Source organism: Maylandia zebra, linkage group LG1 (genome assembly GCF_041146795.1).
Source record: "Maylandia zebra isolate NMK-2024a linkage group LG1, Mzebra_GT3a, whole genome shotgun sequence".
NCBI lineage: Eukaryota > Metazoa > Chordata > Actinopteri > Cichliformes > Cichlidae > Maylandia > Maylandia zebra.
The window spans coordinates 41214467-41233987 of record NC_135167.1 but is presented as its reverse complement, the minus strand read 5'-3'; the positions used below and the strand labels follow the sequence as shown (position 1 = coordinate 41233987).

Here is a 19521-nt window from a genome sequence, read left to right as displayed (position 1 = left end):
CAGCTCCTGCACTGAAACTTAATTAATTATTATTATTAATTATAAATTAATTTTTTATTCTAATGAAGCTGCGCTGCAATTTTTCAAGCATTTTCTGAATTTGCTTATTTCATAAGTATTACACCTCAGCGTGTGCCTGTTGTATACTTGTTTTTATACGGTTTTAAGTATAAAACAGGTAAGATGAGAATTGACTAATGGCGAAGTAGTGCTGTTTTTTAAGGGCAGTGTTTGAAAAAGCGCTTTTCATACCCACCTGGGCAGACAGGTTAGCCATAACGCCGCTACTGGCTGGCTTTTATTTTGAATACACAGTCACCTCACTTCCTGTTAGGTTTCAGATGACTTAGCTCACCGTGCCAGAAAGTTCCTCTGGTCAAAACACAGATCCTGTGTGCTGCAGCACATGACTCACTACCACCAAATACTACAAGTACTACAACTACTACTATTTTATATACTGTTGTTTGTTTGTTTGTTAATTAGTTAGTTAGTTTATTTGCTTGTTTTATTCAATTTTAAATCATGCTTTTTATTTGTTCTTGTTTCTAATGTCTCTGTAAAGCACTTTGAATCACCTTGTTGTTGAATTGTGCTATACAAATAAACTTGCCTTGCCTTGCCTTACTACTACGTCATGTCATATAATTTATCTTATAACGGATATCAGTACTACCTGTAACTATTGTTAAACTCATGGACTGAACATACACACCCCCACAATGGACAACTGTACCCTCAAACACACAATAATAACATGGACTGAACCACCACTCACAACCACTAGCACTTTATACAGCCTCTGTAGAAACTATCTACACCCTCACTTATCTTAACTGCACTACTGTATAGCTCTGTGTAAATAATCATTCTGTACATTCAATAATCTTTAATCCTACAACTGTTTACAACTTGCATAGTTCCCATTTCCGTATAGCTGTATATCTCAGATTCTGTAAAGTTATTTATTTCATATTCTGTATAGTTTTTCATATTTATATCCTGTTCATATCCTGTACATAGCTTGTACTCACTACAGCCTGTACATACTTAGTTATAGAATATTCACAACATACTTCATACCGTGTACATTATAACATACCATAATAGACCCATTTCTGTAATATACTTACATATCTATACTATTGCTAATATATATTGTAATATATCTATATCACTAAAGCACTTCTGGATGGATGCAAACTGCATTTCGTTGCCCTGTACCTGTGCATGCGCAATGACAATAAAGTTGAATTCTATTCTATTCTATTCTAACTATTGCTGATACTTATATTTCATTGCTAAATTTATTATTACATGTGTTTTTATATTTGTCCATAATGGACATTATTTATTTAAAATGATTTATTTCAGGGAAGTTAAATGTCACCGTTATTACTGTCCCCCCGCCGGAACTGTCCAAATTCAGAGGCTGCATCCACCTGAGGACCCTGAGCGAGGAGTCTGAGTGGGCCGGGTCCTTTAATAAAGTTTTATTGAATCTAATCTAATAACTTTAATCTCAGCCAAACCGATTTACTCAGGAACAAATCAAACACTGAAAAAAAATCAAACAATAACATGTTTAAGTTATCTAAGTGACTTATATATCATGTTTAACCTGAGTAGACCGCTGGGAGTTCGCTGTTATCGCTGGCTCAGATATTTGCAGCTACATTCTCGCCTGAAAATATGCTAAAAGTTTATTTTGCGACTCAGAACGAGTAATATTAAAACTTAAAAATTAAATTAAAAGTAGCTGCCGCCATTGTTGGAAACTGGAATTGGCTGGGCCACGCTATGAATTCTGGGATATGTTTTTTTTTGTTGTCCGGGTGGAAAATCAGGAGATTTTCGGGAGGGGCACTGAAATTCTGGCTTCTCCCGGAATAATCGGGAGGGTTGGCCTGTATACACCCACCTCCTCTATGGGATCTAGGGCAGTGTCCAGGACAGAGCTGGCCCTCATTAACAGTCTATTAAGCTGTTTCCTGTCCGTTTGCCCAGCAGACAACCCCCATACAAGATAGTGTTAGTGATGTCCCACACACCCCAAAAGGCCTCAGCCTGCCAGCAGATGGAGCGACTTTGGCTGTTCTCGAGTGTCAGCGTTATCCGACCAGTCCAGCTTATTGTTCAGTTGAACATGGAGGTATTTGTCCCTGTCCACCCTCGATGTCCAAACCGTGGATGGGTGGTGGTTTCCTCCAGAAGTCGACCACCATCTCCTTCATCTTACTGGTGTTGATGTGCAGACTCACAGTCCTGAAGCCTCTGTGATCTGCTGGTGAGGGAACCGACTGTCCATGCAGTCAGGTGACTCCAGGTGACTGAATTAAAGGCACTGAAGAAGTCTAAAAACATGACCCTCACAGTGCTTCCAGTTGTCTCCGGGTGTGACAGTGAGCTGCACTCATTATTTTAATATTTTATAGGACATTACAGTTAATTCTTGCTATAAATATTGTTCATAATGGTTATTCTAAGACAGGACTGGTTTAACTGGCAATTTACTGTCTGTATAACCCACTAATTAACAGCTAATGAATCACTAAGGAACCCTGAATAATGGCTCTCTCACTCACTCACTCTCACATATAGAGATCGACAGACCACGTGACTTTCGTCCATTGCATTGTGGGTATGAGTGGCAACAAAATCAAAACCCTGCATCAAGCGCTAGTATTTCCAGCACCGGTAATCATTAATTCTTCAGTTTTAATCCCTACTTGCATTTTATTTGCCCCAAAAATAGTTCTGTACAAAATGACGGAGAACTCTGCAGCTCCGTACGAAGACAGACGTGACGAAAAGGCAACATAAAGTAGGAGGAACAAATCAAAGGGGTGGAAGGGTCAGACCCGCACGAGCACAGAGTGGAGTAAGGATGTCAGCCTGCTGCCCAACTGTCATCACGCACATATTTATTATTATATGGTCCTAAGTGTGAGTGCACACACTCACAACATGTTTAGTAACTTCAGATCCTGCAACAAGCCCAGGTCCAGTTTACTTTGGTGATTTGGACGATTCCATCTCACAGCATTATTGTTTCATTCTATTATAGAATCTTACAAGATACTCCATCCTGCTTTACTAGCTGCTTCGGTGAAAAACAAATCAACAATGCAAAAAACCCAAAAAGAAAACAACATACTGGAAAACAGTTATTCATCACTTGCTTCAGTACAACCCTTCGACACATATATGCAGACGTTTCATGGCTGTTTCGATCTCGCTCTCTCTCGTCACCGATCAGATCTGGCTGTGGTAGCAGCTTTAAACTCGGTCTGACCCAGGCTGATGGAGGGGCCCAGCCTGGATCACATCCCAGCATTTTGTAGGCTGGTTTTCCTACAAAACACAACAAACATTAGCCTGCAAAGCCACCGTGAACAAAGCAGCATAGCAACGAATTCAATTCAAATTAAGACTTATTTGTAACCTACATCAACAATTATGATAAATGACAGCAGACTGACCTCTGTGGGAATGCTTGGAGCAGGCTAACCTGTGAGCTGGAGTGCTCTGGGACGTTATATTTGATCTTTGAATGGCTGCAATCCAGACCATCCGTCGGCTCTTTGTTACCTCGGAAACGTGGCTTAAACAATTTCTCTTCCACGACGTAATCCGATAACAACCGATCTCTTTACCCGTCGGCTTCCTGTGGCTGTCATGCGACCGGCTATTGCAGTTAATAATACAACAGCTTCTTGACATTCTTTGTGTTTCTTTTTATCGCTGTGTGACTGTTTTCACGTGAAAGCCTGCGTGCGCTAGTACCGCTTGCCACTCGTTCCCAGAATCCTTTGCGGTTTTACCCCTGAATGACGTCACATTTTCAATCAGTTACCCAAACATCCGACAAACAGGGTATTAAAGAGATTTCCTTTAAGTGATTCATAAGTTTTACCCTACCAAACAATATTTGTCCAAATTTATGGCTGAAATAAATGTAAATTGTACCTTCTGTCAAGAGCAACCTGAAACAGTTTCTCATCTGTTTTGGTCATGTGAGTAAATTTACATGTAAATTCTGGAAGGATTTCCACAAGTTTATTACTGACTCTGTTCTCCCTAATCTTCAACTGTACTATAAGGATGTTATCTTTGGCTATTATACTTTTAAAGACAAGGACAATGATGCTTTCTTCTTTATAAATTTGGTTTTATTTTTGGCAAAATTTCATATACGCAAAAGCAAAGTCCTCGGCAGAAAGCCTGAACTTCTTGTATTAAAATGGAACTTGCACAATATATAAGGACAATCTCCTCATCAAAAAACACGAAGGCTCTCAAGACTGTTAACATCTGTAACCGATTGAAACTGCTAACTTGATTTTGGCTCTGGCAAATTTCTGTTTATTTATGTTCCCCTTAATTTATTTTATTTTTTGTACTCACTTTTGTCTCACTGTCCTTGTCCCTCTCTCTGTTCCTCATTGTACTACCACAATGTCATCTTTTATGTGATTCCTGTTTTACTTGACTGTATGTCTAAAATGTGATAAATAAAGTTTTTAAAAAAATCCGACAAACAGGGTCTGGGAGATGTTTTGGTGGAGGTCATGACCTGGCTCAATGATTTAGGAAATGTCTGATTGAAAGCAACACTTTATTGCTCACCTTTTCATCATTTATAAATAAACATAATTATAAGAAGACTCTCAGGTAACCTCACAGGTATGTTTGGACTGTGGGAGGAACCCACAGGAACAGGCAGAACACGGAAACTCCGCACAGACAGAGCCAGCCGGATTCAAACCTTGGACCCGGACCCCGGATCTCTGTGAGTAACGCGCTGCTCCACCGCGCAGACCTGTCAGTGAGCCGACACGGATAATTGAATCGACAGAGAGCCTCACACGCTGCTATACGATCTTTGGAACTACCGCGGTTAGTGCTTAAGGATGCTTCCGGTTCCGCTGTAACCCGGAAACACAATAACAGCTGGAAACAGCGGATCGATTAGCTGAGCGAGTCCGGCTGGTTTGTTGTTTATCCTCGGTTATCTGAGCACGGTGGGTCGGTACTGCGGTGGCAGGAGGAGAGCCGACATGAAGACCCGGATTGGCGGATCAGCCTGAAGCCTGTTCCCGTTAGCAGCCTTTAGCATTAGTGCTACGGCTAGCGCTGCTAGCACGCTGAAGCTAATAGCAGCAGTAGCTGTGGTCCAGTGAGAGCGAACGGCTGCAGGTTTGTCTGCTTTTTACCGTGTACTTCCCTCAGAGAGATGCTAACTGTTAGCCTCCGAGTGTTTTAGTGTGTTTGTGGTCTCACAGCCGGTTTCACTCCGAGCTCTGGAAGCTGATGTTCCTCTGGGTCAGGCCGGTGTCCCAGCTTAACTTGTTGGATCCGTTTACATCTTCCAGATTAAAGATCTCCAGCTCGTGCAAATGCATACACGCATTATTTCCAGACTACAGCGAAATTATTTGTAATTAAAAACAGAGATTAGAAAGTCTAACGCCTGGTCTCGTGTCTCTGTGTTTCTGTAACGTAAATAACGAGCGGACATTTTCCTCACACACCACCGATCAGCTCCACGGACACTCCAGTTTACACGCCTGTTCGCCCGTCGGCGGTTTAATACCTGCCCACGTTACCTAGCGATGTCACAGTTTAACGTGGGCAGATACGTGTCGTCCTCACAACAATCTGTAGGAAATGAGCAGATGTAGCTCGTGTTTCTACCGTCATGGTTTAAAGATGGCAAACAGAGGAGGGAGGATGGACGCCGAGCAGCAGAGCCCGAGACTCCTGCACAGAGACATTAAACACCACAGCAGCACAATGAAACCCAACATCACACCGACAGCTGACGTCTGATATATTTACATGGAAAACTACAGATTGACAGCCTGTTTGACCCTGACCACACCCTCCAAATAAAACCTACAAGAACTAAAAATATTTGCAGGCACATACTCGAGGGTCAAACACATTTTTCATTCTCAAACCTTCTATTCAGTAAGGCAGCAGAGACTCTCCCCCTAAGCAGCTTCTGGATCAGTCACGTTTCATGCAAAGCTCGTCCCCAAAGGCTGATATGGAGCAGGAGGCCAACGAAAGAAACCCGGAAAACACGACATAGCCGAGCTGGGCCCTGAAGTAAAGACATGTCCACACAGGCGCTCTGTGATCTTCAGAACTCCAGAATTCAAAATCCTGCTCCTCACATACAAGGTCTTAAATAATCAGGCCCCATCATATCTTAATGACCTTGTAGTACCATATCACCCTATTAGAGCACTTCGCTCTCGCTCTGCAGGCCTACTTGTTGTTCCTAGAGTATTTAAAAGTAGAATGGGAGGCAGAGCCTTCAGTTTTCAGGCCCCTCTTCTGTGGAACCAGCTTCCAGTTTGGATTCAGGAGACAGACACTATCTCTACTTTCAAGATTAGGCTTCAAACTTTCCTTTTTGCTAAAGCATATAGTTAGGGCTGGACCAGGTGACCCTGAATCCTCCCTTAGTTATGCTGCAATAGATGTAGGCTGCCGGGGATTCCCATGATGCACTGGGTGTTTCTTCTTCACTCACTATGTGCGTGTACACCTCTCCTTCTGTTTGTCTTTCTGCAGCGCAGCTTCGAGGCACGATGGGGAACCAGCTAGCAGGCATCGCCCCCTCTCAGATCCTGTCCGTGGACAGCTACTTCTCCGACATCGTCGATCACGAGTACGATAAGAGCCTGGGCAGCACGCGCTTCTTCAAGGTGGCCCGGGCCAAACATCGCGAGGGCCTGGTGGTGGTGAAGGTCTTCGCCATCCAGGACCCGTCGCTGCCGCTGACGAGCCACAAGCAGGAGCTGGAGGAGCTGAAGATTCGCCTGCACTCCTGCCAGAACTGCCTGCCTTTCCAGAAAACCTCTCTCACCGAGAAGGCCGCCATCTTGTTCCGCCAGTACGTTCGGGACAACCTGTACGACCGCATCAGCACGCGGCCGTTCCTTAACAACGTGGAGAAGCGCTGGCTCGCCTTCCAGATCCTCAACGCCGTCGACCAGGCTCATAAGGCTGGCGTGCGTCACGGGGACATCAAGACAGAGAACGTGATGGTGACCAGCTGGAACTGGGTGCTGCTCACCGACTTTGCCAGCTTCAAGCCCACCTACCTGCCCGAAGACAACCCCGCCGACTTCAACTACTTCTTCGACACGTCTAGGAGGAGGACGTGCTACATCGCCCCCGAGAGGTTCGTAGATGGAAGCATGTTTACCACGGAGAGCGACCAGAACACGCCGCTGGTGGACCTGACCAACAACAACCAGAGGAGCCGAGGGGAGCTGAAGCAGGCCATGGACATCTTCTCTGCAGGTACGGAGGCGTTGCTGCAAGCTTCCATCACACTTCCGGTGATAATGTTTGTGTGCTTCTGCACTCAGAGGAACGCCAGACCTCATCTGTGTGTGTGTGTGTTTTCAGGCTGTGTGATCGCTGAGCTGTTCACAGAGGGCGTCCCGCTCTTCGATCTGTCCCAGCTGCTGGCGTATCGTAAAGGACACTTCCAGACGGAGCAGGTCCTCATGAAGATCGAGGACCGCAGCGTCAGAGAGCTGGTACTGATTTATGACCCGGCTGGTAATTCAGCACAGAGCAGCTGAAGATGAGCTGTTGTGACTTCAGGCTGACAAATGTTAGAGTCTCACTCTTTGATCAATCAGGTTATTCTGGACTTGCATTAAAAAACTCTGAGGTGCTGCCTTTTGTGGAATTTTCCACCAACAGGAAAAGTCTTTAAAACCTGGGCAGGTGAAAGAGCCAGGAATCTTTTTTCAATTGAACTTTATTTACACGGCGCGAAATCACAACAACAGTCGCCTCAAAGCGCTTTATATTGTAAGATAGACCCTACAATCCTACATACAGAGAAAAGCCCAACAATCACATGACCCCCTGTGAGCAGCACTTTGGAGACAGTGGGAAGGAAAAACTCCCTTTGAACAGGAAGAAACCTCCAACAGAACCAGGCTCAGGGTGTGTGTGTGTGTGTGTGTGTGTGTGTGTGTGTGTGTGTGTGTGTGTGTGTGTGTGTGTGTGTTGGAAGCAGGATGTGGTGCAGGTGTGTTATATTCTGAAATGTTTCGGTGTTATAATAAAGACGTTTGGCCAAAAACAAACAGGAAGTTACAAGAACCGCTCTTAAGGAAGGAAACGGCGTCTGAGCGCTGCGGCAAGTCCTGACAAAGTAAAAATAAATGTTTCATCAAATGGAAGCGTTTACTTCCCGGTCGAGCTGAGGTCGTGTGGAGCTCTTACTTGGTCTTACTTTGAAGGCGGCGAGTGCAGCGCCCACAGCGAGGTCTTTACCGGTGTGTGTGTGTGCTTCCTGTCAGGTGGCCCAGATGGTGCAGCGGGAGCCCGAGAAGCGGCTGACGGCAGAGGAGTATCTGAAGCAGCAGCGAGGCAAAGCGTTCCCGGACATCTTCTACACCTTCCTGCAGCCGTACATGGCGCAGTTCGCCAAAGAGACGTTCCAGTCGGCGGACGAGCGCGTGCTCATCATCCGCAAAGACCTCGACAACATCCTGCACAACCTGCACGGAGGTCACGCGTCTTTGAGGGTGAAACTTGGAGAGGGTGAAAGTCTGCTGCTGCCGAAACCTGACTGTTGTTGTTTGTTTCCCCTCAGGCTCCGCCTCCTCTTCGCCCCAGGATGGCAGCGATGGCGTGACGAGCTCCCGTGAGGAGCAGGGCCTCGTCGTGCTCGTCTCCGTCATCACTTCCTGCCTCCAGACGCTGCACTGCTGCGACTCCAAGCTCGCCGCGCTGGAGCTCGTCCTCCACCTGGCCCCCCGGCTCAGCGTGGACGTCCTGCTGGACCGCATCACGCCGTACCTGCTGCACTTCTGCAACGACCCCATGCCCCGCGTGCGCGCCCAGGCCGTGCGGACGCTGGCCAAGGTTCTGGCGCTGGTGAAGGAGGTCCCGAGGAACGATGTGAACATCTACCCCGAGTACATCCTGCCGGGCATTGCCCATCTCGCCCAGGACGACGCTACCATCGTCAGGCTGGCGTACGCAGGTCAGTGACTCAGAAACGCCGCAGACGCACGCCGCGCAGGTTTAGATCGTTGACACCTTCTTTGTCCTCTCAGAAAACATCGCCCACCTGGCCGAGAGCGCGCTGCGCTTCCTGGAGCTGGTCCAGGAAAACAACGTGAACACGGAGCAGGACCTGAGCAGCGAGGACGCGGAGGAAGCGCTCCACCCCAACGAAAACTACGACTCAGGTATGCCCCGCCCTCGGTGCTGTTTATAAATGCGTCGCTGTGCGTCCATGTGACGAGCTCGCTGTATGTGTGCTGTGCAGAGCTGCAAGCGCTGCACGAGATGGTGCAGCAGAAGGTGGTGACGCTGCTCAGCGACTCGGAGAACATCGTCAAGCAGTCGCTGATGGAGAACGGCATCACGTGCCTGTGCGTCTTCTTCGGCCGGCAGAAAGCCAATGACGTCCTGCTGTCCCACATGATCACCTTCCTCAACGACAAGAACGACTGGCACCTGCGGGGCGCCTTCTTCGACAGCATCGTGGGTAAGCGCGCCAAACTTAACAGCAGCGCCCTCTGTGGTCAGAAGCGGGAACTGCAGCTGGTGTGCTGTGAGGTTAGCTACCAGCAGCAGCTAAAGACGAGTATAGTTCTCTTCCATCACAGTTTACAGGCTTTAGAGGCCAGTGTTTGGAGGCTGGAGTGAAGCAGACGTAGAAGCTCCTCAGTCTCGACGCCACAAACATCTTCTGGCTGGAAGAGTAATATTCTCAGCCGCTGAGACAGATCGTTTAGGATACCTGTGCGCGTTTCTGCTTCTCTGCCTCGTTGAACTGATGTAGACTCGGTGACATCGCCATAGAAGTCCAATCAGTTTTTCAATTCTGAGGAGTCAAAAGCTTCAAGTTCTCCGGAAAAACACAAACAAACAAACAAAGGAGAGCATAAACATTAACTCATGATCCGAGGTCATAAAGACATCTTTGAATGTAAATGTAAGGACGTGGAAGAGAAGGTGATGCTAAAGAGGGCGGGGCAAACAACTAACAGGGGGAGGAAGTGAAACTGATGAATACAAAATAAAGCAGGAAATAAGAAACGCTCTCTCTCCCTGTGTGTGCCTGCAGGCGTGGCGGCGTACGTCGGCTGGCAGAGTTCGTCCATCCTGAAGCCGCTGCTGCAGCAGGGTCTGAGCGACACCGAGGAGTTCGTCATCTACAAAGCCCTGAACGCGCTCACCTGCATGTGCCAGCTGGGTCTGCTGCAGAAACCGCACCTCTACGAGTTCGTCGGCGACATCGGTAAGCGAGTCTCAGGAGCTGTTTCCCTCCAGCGGCTTTCGCGTGTTTTAGCCGTGGACGTGATGTCACTAACCCGGTCTGTCTCCTTCCGCCTGCCATAGCTCCGTTCCTGTGTCACCCCAACCTGTGGATCCGTTACGGCGCCGTGGGCTTCATCACCGTAGTCGCACAGCACCTCAACGTCGCCGACGTCTACTGCAAGCTGATGCCCCACCTCAACCCCTTCATCACCCAGCCCATCATCCAGGTGAGTCCGCGCCACCGTCGTCACGCTCGCGCCTCCTGCGTCGTCCTCACTTCATCCGTCTTCATCTCCCCGCAGATCGATAAGGAGCTTGTTCTGCTCAGTGTCCTGAAGGAGCCCGTGAGTCGCTCCATCTTCGACTACGCCCTGCGCTCCAAAGACATCGCCACGCTCTTCAGACACCTGCTGCTGCGCCAGAAGAAGCGCGCGGGCACCATCCCAGAATGCCCCACGCCCGATGACCCGGCCATCGCCCAGCTCCTCAAGAAGCTGCTCTCACAGGTGAGAACACGTTTTATGGGCTCCGCCTCACTGCTGCCTCTGCTGGATGCTACAGGAACTGCAGGCTGTGCTTGCTGCGCCATGATGTTTCTCTGCAGCAATGCTGGCTGCAGTCACAAGGGGGCAGCAACACACAGCTTTTAGCCTGTTGTTTACACACACACAAATCTGCACTCACATTTTAATTGCATGCTTTTAGTCACTTTATACAATCTATCACGAGCATGCTCAGTGAGAGGCCAGCACGAGATCTGACAGGTTAATGAATTAAACACATTTAGCAACAAGAAAACGACGAGCAGTGTTTAGCCTCCTGCACGGCTCCGCCCTCGCTCAGCTTCATGCATGAAACCTGCACGTTCTTCACTGACATGAGGCCGAGGCTTTTCATGTCGTGGTTTCTCTGAAGATAAAGGATTTGTTTGTCCAGCTGATTTGAAAGCTAAATTCTTCTGCGGCTGTCGGTGTTTGTTCCTGACTGGATGTGGTCGACCTTCTCGACACAGTTAAACACATTTCGCCTCTGATCAGTTCCTGTTACTGGAAAGGAGGAAACAGAGATGATGATTAATCATGTGGACGGCAGAAGTTCAAACTGAGGAATCCAGAGGTTTATCACCTCGTCAGTGTGAGGAGTGTAGATAAGGATAAGTCTGCTGAGTCTCAGAGCGCCTCCTGCGTGATCATGATCAGTTCCTCTGGCGTCCAGCAGAGGCAGCAGCGACTCAGTCCCCATAGACTCCCGTGTTAAAATGAACACGCTTACAGCCTGACTGATCGTTTCCACCTTCATAATAAGTGAATGAGCCTTTCTGCTCACAGCAGAGACGAGTGGAGGGAGACGATGTGCTTTAACTCCTCCCACCTCATTTTATTCACACGACTTGTTGACAGCAAATGATCACCGCCGTGCGGACTCTGTTCTCAGGGCATGACCGAGGCCGAGGAGGACAAGCTGCTGGCGCTCAAAGACTTCATGCTGAAATCCAACAAGGCCAAAGCCAACATGGGCGAGCAGAGCCACGCGGGGGAGGCGGGCCAGACCGGCGTCATCGACCTGGCCACGCTCGGCATCACCGGCCGCCAAGTGGACCTGATCAAACCCAAAGCCGAGGGCGAGGACAAGCGAGGTAACCCACATCCCATCCACACAGCGAGTTTCACATACACATATGAAAGTTGGTACACAGTTGTAACGTGCTAACATGGACCAAAAAATCCACCGGACCCACGTCCCAAACCTGCAGGAAGTCGGCCATTTTTAATTAAAAATGCCCTTCTGGTGCGGATTCGACCATTTCCAGGTGTCACACTTTTGCAGACTCCTCCTCGGGATTTATTGGATCAACTTGGTATGGGGTCACTCTACACTGCACGCCTGGGCCATGTTAAATCGAGGAGCTTTAGAGTTTTCGTCGTGGAGCATGTCCGCGGCACCACAGCCAATGTTCGACACTGTGAGGCTTCGCTGTGGTTAAGCTGAGTCGGTCTTAGGTAGGGCTGGGTATCGAAGAATCCATTCTGATCCACAAGGTCCTGATTCGATTTGAATCGGGGACATTTTGCCTCAGACAGCCAAAAATGTTATAACTCTGATCGTTTATCAGCACGTATCCATGTATAAGACAAAGCTGACGCTGTGAGGCTCCATCAGAGGTGTGAGCATCACCGCAGACGTCTTTGTGTCAAAGTAACTGAGGATAAAACATGAAGCAGGTTCTCCTGTTCTGGCTTTTTATAGCAGAGAAGCTTCAAACTCTTCTGCAGTCGATCAAAGACTGAAGCAACCTGATGCTGCTGAAGTGAAGCAGAGTCACAGAGGTTCGATCACAGCTGAGCAATCATTGAAGTCTAAATGTCTTCAGTCTGAACAGAGGTGAGGCTTTCTGCTCGGAAGGCAGTTAAATGTAAAAAACCAGCAGCTGACAGGCTGTAAACAGCTGTAGACTTGTGTGTAATAAACAAGCGAAAAATGCAGAAAACAGAGATTCAGACGGGAAACTGTTGCTGAGAGAGAGAGAGAGAGAGAGCTGTGCATGAAGTGTGATTTTATCCTGGTGGAAGCAAAACAGCAAAAGTCAGAGTGAGTCCATGACGATGTTTATGTGAAGCGTAGTTTGGATCTTCTTTTGCTGCTGGTTCGGTCAATAATGTTTGGAGAGACATCAAACTAACAGCTTTAGAATCGGTGCAAAAAGGGTGTAAACACAAAGCTCGACCCGCCGACACATTGGAATCAGCGAGCTGTCGGCTTTCAGCCCCGACCGTGTCCGTGCCGTCGGGTGAGAAAGGCGACGTCTCACTGATTCTGATGCGTCGGCGCTGTGTGTTTACGTCTTTGTGCAGAAGCCTGTTCCTGCTCTCATTCACTGTTTTGGTGGTTGTTGAAAATTTGTGAGATTGAACTTGAGATTCTGGCGTTTCGAGCAAAATAAATTTATATTTAAAAATCTATTCAGGATTTTAATGAATCGATATCACGTTATCCAAGCCAGAATCGATTTTAATCAGAACATCGATATTCAAAACCCAGCCCTGGTCTTAGAGGCGGGTAAGCTCCTCCCACATTTTTTACAGTTTCACAGCTGAGTGACATGAAACTGAACTGAACTTCAGTGTTGTTGTTTTGTTTGTGCTTCATTGCACTTTCCTGTTCCTGCAGCTGGTCTGCTGATCAGGCCGTAAACACGACCCACTGCTGCCTCTGCTGGACGTTAGGGGAACTGCAGGGTTTCAGCTCTGATGCTTATTGTTTTGTCGAGTGTTTCCATGTGTCTGTTGTGATGTCTCTTGTGGGGTATGTAAAAGGTCCCGCTGCTTTGAAACAATCCTGTTCCAGATGTTTTTGTGTAATTCCGCCACAGTAATCGGCTCCATCTGCAGCCACACATGTGAGAGCAGCAGATTGTTGAAGAAAGACGCTCTCCGGTCTGTCTCATTAATCACTTTGGCTTTGTGATCAGAGAGCGGCCGACAGATTCACTGCATCTAATCAAAGCCCTCCAAAATAAAAGTATCTCATCTCGACGAGCACATGAAGAATTATTCGAACTTCATGTGCTCGTCACACTTTCTTTGTGTGACATTTGTTTCGCCTTCTCCTCGGATTTAGTTTCACCGATTGTGGAAGCTGCTTCATCTGAGCTCGTGGTTAACGTCCTGTTTGCATGTCTGTCCCACAGCCAGGAAGCACACCAAGCAGGACTCCACCATGAACGAGGAGTGGAAGAGCATGTTTGGATCTCAGGAGCCGCCCTCCAGCCAGCCCGCCACGGTAACGCCACCCGACATTCGTACGCTGCTGTGCCGGGTCCCATTTAGTCTGAGAGCAGATGTGCACGACTATTCTCAGAGTTTAGAGGCTGCAGGTACAGAGGGGCGGGTCTAAAAGCATCAGGGACATTTGTAGTTTGACTGCTCACCAGACAACACTCAAAACAATGCATTGTGGGTAAACTTTCTGGGTTCTTCATCACACCTGCAGCTGTGTCGTCATCATGTTCTAACGTAATTGTGTGTCAGTGCTGTGGAGGAGGAACCATCGTTAGATTTCATCTTCAGTGGGAGGAAACCTGCTCGACTAAGGTTTCACGCCTTCCTTTCGCACGCCCCGGGGCATGATGGGAGATAATTCTGTGGTTCTGGTTCCTTTCAGTCGCTAAACTTGGGTTTGGGTCCTGTTCGCAGGCCGCCGACGGGCCGGGGAGTCAGATCAGGAAGAGCACCGCGGCTCTGGCGGTGCCCGTGCTGCAGTCGGTGGCAAGCGGCCCCGCCTATCAGCGACGCCTCAACACGTGCAAGGCCGAGCTTCAGCAGCTGGTGCAGCAGAAGAGGGAGCAGTGCAGTGCCGAGCGCATGGCCAAGCAGATGATGGAGAGCGCTGAGTGGGAGAGCCGACCTCCTCCTCCAGGTAAGCGCCACCGCACTCGCAGCGGACCTCGGGCGGGGCGCGGGCGAGCTCACACCTCACACAGCTGTGACTGTTTCAGGGTGGCACCCGAAAGGCCTGCTGGTCGCCCACCTGCACGAACACAAAGCTGCCGTGAACCGCATCCGAGTCTCCGACGAGCACTCCATCTTCGCCACGGCTTCCAACGACGGTACTATCAAAGTGTGGGACAGCCAGAAGATGGAGGGAAAGACCACGACCACCAGGTGAGGCCCTCAGGTGTGCCTGCCCCGCATGCAGAAGCGGCGCCGCGGAGTCACTCACTCTCACCGTGTCTCCGCAGGTCTGTGTTGACGTACTCTCGCATCGGCGGCCACGTGAAGACGCTGACCTTCTGTCAGGGCTCGCACTATTTAGCCGTGGCCTCGGATAATGGATCCATCCAGCTGCTCGCCGTCGAAGCCAACAAACCGCCAAAATCCCCCAAAGTGCAGCCGTTCCAGAGCAGGTAACAGAAACCCGACGACACAGTTCAAGATAGCCGTGTTTGAGATGAGCACCAGGATATCTGACAGGAAGTCGGTCTGTGCTCTTTCAGGTCTCTGGACCTGCAGGAGGACGGCTGCACGGTCGACATCCACCACTTCAACTCCGGCGCCCAGTCGGTGCTGGCGTACGCCACCGTCAATGGCTCGCTGGTCGGCTGGGACCTCCGCTCCAACTCCAACGCCTGGACGCTGCGCCACGACCTCCGCCTCGGACTCATCACGTCCTTTGCCGTGGACATGCACCAGTGCTGGCTCTGCCTCGGTCCGTGTGTCCTCACATGAAATCTGTTTGTGGTGGCGGCAAAACGGTTTTAACAAAGACGTGCGTCCAGGTGTCGCACGAAACATTCACGTCTCTGTGTTTCCTGCAGGTACGAGCAGCGGCACCATGGCCTGCTGGGATATGCGGTTCCAGCTGCCCATCTCAAACCACTCCCACCCTGCCCGAGCACGAATCAGACGGCTGCTGATGCACCCGCTCTACCAGTCGTCTGTCATCGCAGGTCAGCTGAGTCGCCTCAGAGTTCGTTTCTGTTAAAGTCTCCACAGAGTCATAAGTGTGTGTGTGTGTGTGTGTCTGCAGCTGTGCAGGGGAACAATGAGGTGTCCATGTGGGACATGGAGACCGGAGACCGCAAATTCACCCTGTGGGCGAGCTCGGCACCCCCACTCTCTGAGATGCAGGTGTGTGTGTGTGTGTGTGTGTGTGTGTGTGTGTGTGTGTGTAAGTCACTGAGGTGTGTGTTTGTGTGTCTGCAGCCGTCCCCACACAGCATTAACGGGATCTACTGCAGTCCTGCTGACGGGAACCCTCTGCTGCTCACAGCCGGCTCTGACATGAGGATCAGGTGTGACCCACAGAGAAACATCCACACAAACACTCCACCTCACAGTTCTCTGCATCGTTAGCTCACAGGTGGAGTCCACGGATGGCTGACGTCGCCGAGCGAGCGGTGCCCAGCTCACACAGACTGGTTGGCTGAGGTTAGCTCGCTGTAGCTGGTAGCACATCGTTCACCTGTGTTAGCAGGAAAGCTAACATTAGCTAAGATTAGCCAGACTCACTCAGTGAAGCTCAACAGGAAGTTCTGGTTCTGGCTGGGTTGTATTTCACCCTCCACAGTTACAAAGCTCCGTCCTGGCAGGAAGTCGTAGTCATGGAGAGATGATGTCGTAGCTGTGCAGCTGACACCGCTGGGTCATCGGGTCAGCTGACGCTCAGGTGTAAGCGCCGCTCTGTGGCCCACAGAACATCAAACATGGCAGCAGGACGAGCTCGCGGCTCTGTTCGTTTAACAGTTTCTCTGAGCGACCGTTGACCTCTGCTGACCTCCATTCAGGTTCTGGGACCTGGCGTATCCGGAAAGGTCGTACATTGTGGCGGGCGGAGCCAACGACTCGCTGCACTGCCCGTCTGTCCTCTACAGCCGCAAGATCATCGAAGGGACCGAGGTCGTACAGGTATGCACATGCACGCACGCACATGCACACATGCACACACTCTTCCTGCTTTCACCTTTGAACACTGCCGTCTCTGCAGGAGATCCACAGCAAACAGAAAAGCGGCGTGGTGGAGGACTCGCCCCGCCGCGGCCCGGAGTCCCTCCCCTTAGGTCACCACGACATCATCACGGACATCGCCACCTTCCAGACCACGCAGGGCTTCATTGTCACCTCGTCCAGAGACGGCATCGTCAAAGTCTGGAAATGAGGGCCCCCGATGACATCACAGCACACGCACGCAGGGAGGCGTGTGTTTATGGACACACGCTCCTGTTCCCCATGAACACGGTTACATCATCACGAGACGTGGTTCAAACAGGAAGTGAAATGCTCTGCTGTAGACTCTGAGCCCTGACGACTAGTTTGTGCTTTTCATGTCCGTCAGTGTCAGGTGACAGGAAGTGCAGGTGTGCAGCTGATCTCGCTCCTGCCGGATGAACACGCCATTTTTCACTCTGAAGTCTTGTTGCCTGGATACGAAGGAAACCTGATTTTTAGAACCACGATTGATAGCTGCGCTGATGATTTAGGGAAGTAAATCTGTTGAGTTGCATTATGGGACATGTAGTCTTGTTTTGATTCATCTTTAGTTCAGTTTTCCATGTGCAGGTGTAATTCAGCTTCTTTAAATCGGAGCGTCAGCGACGCCTCCAGCTGAGCTCCACGTTGTTCCTGCAGAGCCCACCAGGGGTCCCCATCCACAACTTGGGAACTGCTGTTGAGCCCGTGTGACGTTCTTCTGGCTTCATTTGAAAGTGCTTTATTAACAAAAGGACTGCGTACATCAGGAGCACAGATTAGTCACCTGAGGTAAACTTCCTGTCTCATTGTGATGATTCACCTGAACGCTGCTCAGAAGCATCGAACACTGTCAGAGCTCCACAAACCAGCAGAATCTGTGTGTGTGAAAATAAAACCATGTATGAAACGATGCTTTACGGTCTGAAGCAAACTGAGTGAGACCTGAGAACTCTGTGTGCACGTGCACCTGTCCAGACGTCTTTGTGGGGACCAAAGTGCCACATCGAAGGTGTTATTTAGACTCACAGTGTGGTTTTAGTGTCAGGCTTATAGTTAGGCTCAGGGTTAGAAGCATTATGTCAATTACATGTCCCGACTAAGATATGAAGACGAGAATCTGTGTGTTGGTCCTGCATAGGTGCATTTAGACGTCTTTCTTCATTTTTTTACAGTTTTAAATAAAGTTTCTCTCTCGCGCACACACACACAGACACACACACAGACACACACAGACACACACACACACACAGACACACACACAGACACACACACACACAGACACACACACACACACACACACACAGACACACACACACAGACACACACAGACACACACACACACAGACACACACACAGAGACACACACACACAGACACACACAGACACACACACACAGAGACACACACACAGACACACACACAGACACACACAGACACACACACAGACACACACAGACACACACACAGAGACACACACACAGACACACACACAGAGACACACACACAGACACACAGTCACACACACACACACACAGACGCACGCACACAGACGCACGCACACAGACACGCACACAGACAGACACGCACACACAGACGCACACACACACAGACGCACACACAGACGCACACACACACAGACACGCACACAGACGCACGCACACAGACACGCACACACAGACGCACGCACACAGACACGCACACACAGACGCACGCACACAGACACGCACACACAGACACGCACACACAGACGCGCACACACACAGACGCGCACACACACAGACGCGCACACACACAGACACGCACACAGACACGCACACACAGACACGCACACACAGACACGCACACAGACGCACGCACACAGACACGCACACACAGACGCACGCACACAGACGCACGCACACAGACACGCACACAGACGCACGCACACAGACGCGCACACACAGACACGCACACAGACGCACGCACACAGACACGCACACAGACACGCACACACAGACGCACGCACACAGACACGCACACACAGACGCACGCACACAGACGCACGCACACAGACGCACGCACACAGACACGCACACACAGACACGCACACAGACGCACGCACACAGACACGCACACAGACACGCACACACAGACGCACGCACACAGACACGCACACACAGACACGCACACAGACACGCACACACAGACGCGCACACACAGACACACGCACACACAGACGCGCACACACAGACGCACGCACACAGACACGCACACACAGACACGCACACACAGACACGCACACACAGACACGCACACACACAGACACGCACACAGACGCACACACACACAGACACGCACACAGACGCACGCAGACAGACACGCACACACAGACGCACACACAGACGCACGCACACAGACACAGACACACACACAGACACGCACACAGACGCACGCAGACAGACACGCACACACAGACGCACACACACACAGACGCACACACAGACGCACACACACACAGACACGCACACAGACGCACGCACACAGACACGCACACACAGACGCACGCACACAGACACGCACACACAGACGCACGCACACACAGACACGCACACACACAGACACGCACACAGACGCACGCACACAGACACGCACACACAGACGCACACACACAGACACGCACACAGACGCACACACACACAGACACGCACACAGACGCACGCAGACAGACACGCACACACAGACGCACACACAGACGCACACAC

At 49.9% G+C, this 19521-nt stretch overlaps 1 protein-coding gene across 1 annotated transcript; it reads left to right on the top strand.

Moving 5' to 3' along the window:
• The first annotated feature begins 4924 nt into the window (after window positions 1-4924).
• On the top strand, window positions 4925-17696 carry LOC101487246 (phosphoinositide-3-kinase, regulatory subunit 4). Its single transcript, XM_012924980.4, has 21 exons — window positions 4925-5199; window positions 6586-7320; window positions 7429-7562; window positions 8340-8550; window positions 8636-9028; window positions 9102-9236; window positions 9317-9538; window positions 10121-10294; window positions 10396-10541; window positions 10617-10820; window positions 11749-11950; window positions 14003-14094; window positions 14508-14730; window positions 14810-14975; window positions 15053-15217; window positions 15308-15519; window positions 15629-15760; window positions 15841-15941; window positions 16017-16105; window positions 16598-16718; window positions 16798-17696. Exons 2-21 carry the CDS (start codon window positions 6603-6605, stop codon window positions 16966-16968), a joined length of 4011 nt encoding a protein of 1336 aa, XP_012780434.3. The 5' UTR covers window positions 4925-5199; window positions 6586-6602; the 3' UTR covers window positions 16969-17696.
• The last annotated feature ends 1825 nt before the right edge of the window (window positions 17697-19521 follow it).

What these genes read in the sequence shown, in the direction of transcription:
- LOC101487246 (XM_012924980.4), top strand. Translation starts at nt 6,603, where the DNA reads ATGGGGAACCAGCTAGCAGGCATCGCCCCCTCTCAGATCCTGTCCGTG. An exon ending in CGAGGGCGAGGACAAGCGAG is followed by an intron (nt 11,951 to 14,002) that starts GTAACCCACATC and finishes TCTGTCCCACAG; the next exon opens with CCAGGAAGCACACCAAGCAG. An exon ending in CCCCACTCTCTGAGATGCAG is followed by an intron (nt 15,942 to 16,016) that starts GTGTGTGTGTGT and finishes GTGTGTCTGCAG; the next exon opens with CCGTCCCCACACAGCATTAA.